At 32.1% G+C, this 8,384-nt stretch overlaps 1 protein-coding gene across 1 annotated transcript; it reads right to left on the bottom strand.

Moving 5' to 3' along the window:
- Window positions 1-6,895: 6,895 nt before the first annotated feature.
- LOC111614678 (glycine-rich cell wall structural protein-like) lies at window positions 6,896-7,511 on the bottom strand. Its single transcript, XM_023356045.1, has 2 exons — window positions 7,395-7,511; window positions 6,896-7,312 (listed from the first exon to the last, which is right to left on the bottom strand). Exons 1-2 carry the CDS (start codon window positions 7,509-7,511, stop codon window positions 6,896-6,898), a joined length of 534 nt encoding a protein of 177 aa, XP_023211813.1.
- Window positions 7,512-8,384: the final 873 nt, after the last annotated feature.

Raw genomic sequence — 8,384 nt, 5'->3', positions numbered from 1 at the left:
ATACAGTAGAGCGTCGATTTTCCGAATCAATTGGGGACTGGGGTTGTCCGGATAACTGATATTTCGGATAACTGATTTACGTACGAAAAAATAGTTTAACGTATCCGATGTCGAAATTTTTCTCCGTTGCGTGTCGCTTCGCGTTGAATTTTCGTCGATGTTAAGCCTAACGAAGACTATTGTATCGTTAAAAATTATTTTTTTATTTTGTACAAACAAAATAAATATATTGAAAAATATAAAAATAATAATAAATTATACTTCAGATGTTAATTTAGTATCAAAAACGTAAAATATTTGAGTAGCCCAAGACATAGCCAAAGATTGAAGCGCGACAGCACTGACGAAAATTTAAATTTGCCGACTGGAAATCTTTCGGATGATTGACTTTCGGAAAATCCACGCTCTACTGTATTTAGATTAATATGGCAGCGCATTAATGGCCAAGTGGATAAAACCACTTAATACTGGTAATTGGTCATAAGTTCACACTTGGCAAACCAGCTGACCACGTGGAGTTTTCTTGGTTTTCTTTACATTAAATTAATAAAACGTGCATAGGAGGTAGTATCCCATAGAAAGTCTTCTCAAAAAGTATTCCCCCTCGGCAGATCGTCCGTGTGTCGCATTGCCGTATACAAATGAACGATAACAGGTTATTATTGCAAGTGTGGCTATTATTTTATAACTGGTGTTGGCCATAAAGTTAATGCAGTTTATTCAACGTTTTAAATTCACTTATATTTTACATTTATTGAAATGGTAATAACTTACATTAAGAATGAGGCATTTTGCATGCGATACTTAATTGTAAACACGTGTTCATTAAGAGCACTTTCCTCTAATTGATATTAGTTAAAGTATATAACGTAATCCCATAAATTGATTAATTGATTTGTCAACAATGAAACACGATATAGAAGGCCAGACTTTGGCTTATTATTTTACTTTATATAATTTGGAAGTCTCCATAGAAACTAATTGCTTCGCAGAGTTTTAAAATGCCTTTATCTTAAAAGGTATTTTATGGTAAGTAGTCCATTTTATATAATTTCTCATCAAATATTTATTCTTTTCTATGAAGTTTTATCAGATAGCATATATTATAAATAGATTCATTTAAAAATTGCATCAAAATGGACACCAATGAACTTTTCCCAGACTTAATTTTATCTCCTTTCTTGCTAATTTTGAGAATTTCAGGATTCGATATTTCATTCTTGAGTAATAGAAAGAAGGGTAAATTTATGTTCTTCTATGTCTCCATATTGAAAGCGTTCACTTTTATTAGAGTTACAATTTATGGCATTGTTCTATACACCCAGAACGAGACCATGGCTATGGATTTATGCGAATTTTCTGGAGCTTATAAAGAACACGCGAATGCCATAAGATTCACAATGCTAATATTAAATCTAATTACACTTCTTTGTCTATGCGCGTGGAATTCTGAAGAATATAGAAATATTTTTGAAAACAATGAACAGGTCCTCACGGATATCCTAAGTGATCGATTATTTTCCTACACCCAATTACCGAAACTCTTAAAAATTCAACATTTATTCTGCAAGCTGTGGGTGAGTTTTGTTACAATTCTAAATGTGTTTCTGATATATGCAAACGGGTTACTACTTTTAACGATTAACAATTATAAATGGACAATTAAAGATACAATATGCATAACTTTAAACAATATAGATTTAATTTACCTTACGGCAATTTCCATGAGTCATATGTTGTTTGTATTCTTGATATGCGAATTGTTGAAGATGCAATCGTCTTGCTTATACGGATACATAAAATATGGAAATGAAATGTTTCCATTAAAAAAAATATGGAAATGTTTAGAAAATTCAAAAGACATTTTGAAGTTCGGCAATTTTATTCAGAGTTGGTACACTTTTTTTATATTAATTGTTATATTATGCACCGAGTTTTCTTTAGGAATAAGCTTTCTGGGAAATTCTGGAGAAGACGGCAAACTCAAACTTATAATTGTAGTCTGTATCGGTGTCATTTGTCTTCTATTTTTCATATATTTATTTTATTTATCAAGTTTGGGTAATAAGGTAAGTTATTATTATTTTAATTTCGGGGGAATTTTTAAGAACATTCAAAAACACAAAGGTTCAAACCACTGAGTTTTGTTATTGATTACTTGGACATTTAATAAAAATTAGCTAAATAGTTTCGAAATAACAAATAACTTGTGCTCGTCACAGTATCGAGGATTGAGTTAAATATGTCGTTTTTCGATTCTCAGCAGCTCAATCTGCCAAAATTAAGAATAGAAACAATGAACTGCATTCATTTATTCGTCCAAAGTGGAGTATCTGTAGATAATGGACATGAATGAAACTGATCAGTGATGAGTATTTCTTGAGTATTGACAAGAAAAACAAACAAATATCTTTTAAAGAAGTATGACTAAAACATATTTAAGAAACAATTAAAATATTAATTTAGATATATTTACTGACATTAAAAATAATGATGATGATTTATTTTATAGGAAATTGACATATATTCGAAGTTATATAAGTTACACGTTCATTGCAAAAGTAAAGAAGATATCATTATGGTAATTTTCTAACGTTTATATCGTGTATGTCATTAGCGATGTTGCGGCCGAAGTTTTCATCTTTAAAACGTGAACGTCGAACGTCGAGCGCCGCTTACAACGATCGAGCGCCGCGACACTCGACGTTCGACGTTCACGTTTTAAAGATAAAAACTTCGGCCGCAACCTCTCTACTAGCAATTTTATTCTAATAAGATATATATAAAATTATATTGTCACTTTATTTTTTATAGTTGTACAACATGTTAAATCGATACTACGAATCAGAATTAACTTTTAATTTTTTTCATTACTTTCCCATAACGCAACTATCTATACTGAAGGTAGGTGTACTTTAAAATGTTAAAATTATATTTATCTCAATATAAATCAATTTTGGCATTTTTTTCTCTTGCAGGCATTCTGTTTCTTTATCACTCAAGCTCTCGTTGTTATAAATTTATACGAAACTTTTAGTGTCAAGTAACAGTATCAATACTATAATCAGAGGAGTGGACAACTTTTACTAACGTACAATAATCTACAAAGGAGTGGTGCCACCAGAAGCTAAGGAAATAAACTCAATGGTGGAGGGTTCGCATCCCACTTAATGTCTAGCTGAGTAGTGTTACGAGTTATCTTGAAGTGTGTAATACCTTTAACAGTGGATGGGAAGGTTGCCTTGTTCGGATTTGCATCATGTAACAGCTAATGGATCCACTTGATTTCCAGAAGCTACGACTTTCTCAGTGAATGCAATCTTAATAATTGTTATTTTATAGTTTAATGTATTTAACCAATAAAACTAAAACATTTTTGAAGTATGCAATATTCATTTCGTTATGAATAATGTAAAAAGTACATAAATAATGAATATAATAGATGCGTAAATATTAACAATAAAAGAATTGAGAACTCATATCCCGTCGCTCACTCGTCCTATTTGACGCATTTGAAAGTAAAGCCTACCTGTAATAATGTATTTTAATGAATATTTAATATAACTTTTGTTAACATAGGATCCAAGTATTTACATATGGAACAAAATTATTGCATTAGACTCCTTTCTGATATTATAACTAATATTATCATACGGAATTCTATATGCAATTGGGCGTTAAAAAAAGACTATATTGGAGTAACCACCGGGAGTTTGGGGACTTAGAGTCAAGGAGCATAGTTATAATATTAGAAAGGAGTCTAATGCAACAATTTTGTCCCATATGTTTTGTCCCAAATGGCGCCAACACCAAAATCTGTAGTCAAATTGAATGAGGTAGCCATTATAGAACCTTTATCTTCTCCATCTTTGGCGTTGACAGCGGAAAAGTTGCAGATTTATAGGAGTAAAATACAAGAAGGCTGTTTAAATGCTAGGGATGCAGAAAGTCTTCCCTCTGCATGGAAGTTTATATAGTTTAGAAATTTAATAAGAGCTCTAACCAGTCAAAATAATAATTTTATTGGATGCTTTAGTAATTGTATTTCTTAATACTTCTATGTACAGTACATTTTTACATTTTTATATTTTTATTTTATGTTACTCCGTTAGTTATTTATTATTTAATTTTTTATTTTTTATTTTATCTTATTCTGTTGCTTACTTAATTTTGAATTTCGAATTTTGTATTCCATTAATAGAATTATTTAATTCAAATTTGGTTCTCAACCTGAAGATGGCCTATGAATCAGGCTGAAAACGTTTGTTTGAAATAAATTATATTTCTCGGCAAGGATAAGCTGTTAGTTATATGTATAGTGATTTGCTGAGTACTTTGCTGAGTGATTGATATAATCCCCGATCTTTAAGGACAGACTTACTTTCCGAGACTGTGAGGTTAGTCATCGCGCAAAAGCAGTTTTCCGTCTATTGTGCCCAACTGGTAACCTGTGACCACAAACTCAGACCGCCGACACCGACTGGCGAATCTCCACACCTGCGGTTGCCCCGGGGCCTTCCTTTGAGCAACATTAGAAACTCCATCGACAATTTGAACCTCCAATTGTATAAAGAACATTTTTGTTTCATAGTGTAAGTTATTATATGTTTAAAATAAACGGGTTTCTATGAGATTCTTGTCATCCGTGTCTCCACACCCACACGCGAACGACCCTAGATCATCCTGACGCTGAATTAACGATTCTCCCTGGAAGTCGGCTTCTTACAAAAACACGGCTTCCCTATCATCAAATGGCACGCCACTGATTGGTATTATTTAGTAGTCGTTGATCTTCTTGTTGTCAAGAGAAGGTCAGCGACTAATTATAAACAAATTAGTTGGACCACCTACCGCAACAGTCCCTTCTTTCTATCGCACCAGAAGGGACTGTTGGCGCACGGTGGTAGCATTCGAATAGAAAAACTACATAATACCAGGTTACTGTTCAATACAAAATATGTTTTATGTGGTTTTCCAGTATCGAGGTTTTCGAGCAATTATTGGGAGGCTGTAACTAAAATTGCGGTAGTTAGTCGTAAATTGACCCCTCACCGACAGAAGGCGTCAATTTACGTGAAATTTTCCGGGTTTTTCTTCACGCTAGTAACACCAATGGATGAGCGAAGTTCTCATAGCCTGTACACAGATCGATTTCCTATATAAAGGTTATACCAAAAATACTATCCTTCGTTTCTCGTGTCTGCACACGAGTTTAAAAAAACCTGATTAACGACAACGAATTAAAAAAGTTTCTTGAAAAAACGAATCGTAAAGCAACTAATTTACATCTATGAGTAAAACTATTCTATCGTGTAAAATAAATTACAATTAATAATCTTTTAAAACCAATTATATTAAAACGCATGCAGTAATTAATTACTCGCATCTAACACGTATAATACTATAATAATGATAACACCTATTGCAAAAACCTATCGCGTTATAAAAACTTAAATCATAATACAAATTATTATTTTAATTAACTAATGGATAATTACAGAATTTTATATATAAATTATTAGTTTATATTAAAATAAATACTTTTAGACTAAATACAAATTGAAAATAATTAACTGAGAGTAAAAAATTACATATGAATTTATTATAATTTGTTTTTACCTTTTGTTTCTGCAGAAAGATAAAGCAACTCAGTTTCTATCTACAAAGTTTACGATAAAATAACTTTTTTCTGAATTGTTTACGAGTTAAATACTTAAATTCAAAACCTGTTTGAAACGACATTAGTCGAACTACTCGTAGTAAACAGTATTTACGTAAGCATCTCGTGTTAATTATGCTGTATTTATTAACACAAAATTGGCATAGTAACATAAACTGAATTACTCTAGGTTTCATTTAATGGAAATTTAGCAAATTTTATATATTATCATAGCTTTTAGTCGAAATAATATAGAAATGATTATAATTATTTACTGAAATAAATCTTAGACTATCGAAGGGCAGTTAAAATAATTTACTCAAATCTAAAGGCAGTTAAGCTTATAATATAATAAAATATGATATACAGTCGACCCCCTTATAACGCGGTAGATACGTTCCACATTATAAGAATTTCACTTTGTAGGAATCTTTAAATTCATCAGCCAATCACAGCCCGGCACGTGTGCAGTTTACGGACTACGGCTGTTTGAAAGGTTTTCTTCCATAAAATTTTCAAGGTTTCCAAAAATCTTTCAAGGTTTTCATATTTATAAATCCCATTTTTCTCTAAAAACCGTTTTACATCGAAATCCATACCATTATGCTACACAACTAATTACAAATTATAATTACTAGTAACATTTTAATCACTTATTTATAACAAATTTTTTTCCTTTAAAAAAGTTATTTACAAAAAATACATACATACAGGTTTTTCTTAAAAGTGTTACAACAAGAACACAGTAGTATAACTTGTATAAACTTTAAAAAGGTTCAACATACAATAAAATTTTCTTTTACATGACAATGTATAATCATAGAAATATAAACTATTGACTTGTTGCGCCCTCTATCATGTTATACCATTGCTGGTCGATTTGCATGCCATTCGAAATGTTTATTAAATTATTACCATTGTATTTCATTATTTCTATATGTTCTTTGAATTTACGTTTATATATATTTTTCTCACTGTGTAGGATTTTAAATCCCCCTTTTTCACTTGTACAAGCTTTGTGACAACTTTCTTGATATCTTCTCTTTTATTTCTGTTCAAAACCTTTTTTGTAATATTGTAATTTGTTCGACTAAATTGTATCTAAGCATTTAAAAACCCTAAAAGTAACCAGGAAAACGCAAAAAATTTAAATAAAAATGTTTTTATTTTACAATATCCCACAGTAACCTCTACATTACATTATCAGTTACGCAATTTGAACTCGGACAAATACAGTTAACCTTTGTGACCTTCGTAACCACCGTGACTGCCTTCTCCGTAGCCTCCTTTTCCACTTTCATAACCTCCGTGACTCCCGTAACCGCCTGCTCCATAACCTCCATGGTCACTGCTTCCATATCCACTCATTCCACTTCCGTAACCTCCGTGGCCACTGCTTCCGTATCCACCCTTTCCACCGCTTCCATATCCATTCATTCCACCTCCGTAACCTCCGTAACCACCGCTTTCGTATCCACCCTTTCCACCGCTTCCGTATCCACTCATTCCACCTCCGTAACCTCCGTGGCCACCGCTTCCGTATTCATTTTTTCCTCCTTCGTAACCTCCGTGGCCACCTGCACCATATCCTGAAACATTAGTCACCATCACGTACACGAACACAAACAACACTACGGTGCACACTGCCGGCTTCTAAAATACGAAAGAAATATACAAGTTAGTATTTAAAACAGAAAGCACATCACTACATTACATGCCACCCTTTCTCACTTACCATATTGGACACTTTACTTCTTGTGGACGTATTGCTCGAAGTATCTTCCAAAGGAATATATATACCGAAGGGATCGTTACTACGTAATCGTTGGTAATAGGACGTGATAGAAGACATAATTACTCACCAAATATACACGTGATAAATATGTAAATAACGCTTTTTAAAAAAAATCAACAAACCAACACGCAAATTTTAACAATGTAACGACTTAACTATGGTAATTTACTCAATTTGCAAAAATTAAAAGACAAGACATATCATAAAAAAGGCAATTATATTTGACTCAGGTATTACAAAAACCTTTAAAATGCCACGGAAGTTTCAAAAGAATTTTTTTAAATGTGATAAATAATCATTTTATGTTAAATAACGATGACCTATTTTTAAGTGATAATGAAGCATTAAGGTTACGTTAATTTCGAAAAAAGGGTCGTTTGCTACCTCCCGTATGCGGGTTATTATCGTTGCAAAGCTCAAACTCTTCTAAAAATCTACTAATAAAGAGGTATTTGGGGGTAAATTCATTAGAGAAGTGTTATTTTTCAGCAATCTACCTCTTTACGCCTCAATAAATACATACGTAACAAGAAATTTTCTAATTTTTCAGCGTTTAATAGGTATAGTTACTATTTACAAATCGTTCACACTCGAGAAAATTCGGGATTAACATAACTTTTGATTAAAATTAATAAATATAATGAAGTGCTTTTACACAATAAAAAATATATACGACATTAGTAATGATACGAGTGAATGAATTCAATTATTCTCATAGAAATACTGGATTCAGGAATGCCAAAAAATTCGGAGGTTTTTTTGTATGTACGAATGTTTTTTGTATGTGGGACACGACTTTCTCATCCAATTTGGAGGTTAATAACCTCTCTGTCTTTCGTTGAATATTACTGAAATTATGCGGAGAGATTTGTATATTAGGGGCATTGGTGCTGATAAATTTTGCTTGTTATAGTTCGATTATGTAGAGAG

Source organism: Centruroides sculpturatus, unplaced genomic scaffold (genome assembly GCF_000671375.1).
Source record: "Centruroides sculpturatus isolate CEXI.00-Female unplaced genomic scaffold, Cexi_2.0 scaffold1776, whole genome shotgun sequence".
NCBI lineage: Eukaryota > Metazoa > Arthropoda > Arachnida > Scorpiones > Buthidae > Centruroides > Centruroides sculpturatus.
Note: the sequence above shows the minus strand (reverse complement) of the source record. Positions and strands in the feature narration are given on the sequence as shown.

Excerpts from the sequence above, each read along its gene's own strand:
- LOC111614678 (XM_023356045.1), bottom strand. The coding sequence starts at position 7,511 with ATGTCTTCTATCACGTCCTATTACCAACGATTACGTAGTAACGATCCC. Across the intron at positions 7,313-7,394 it reads GAAGTAAAGTGTCCAATATG|AAGCCGGCAGTGTGCACCGT; the intron begins GTAAGTGAGAAA and ends TTCGTATTTTAG.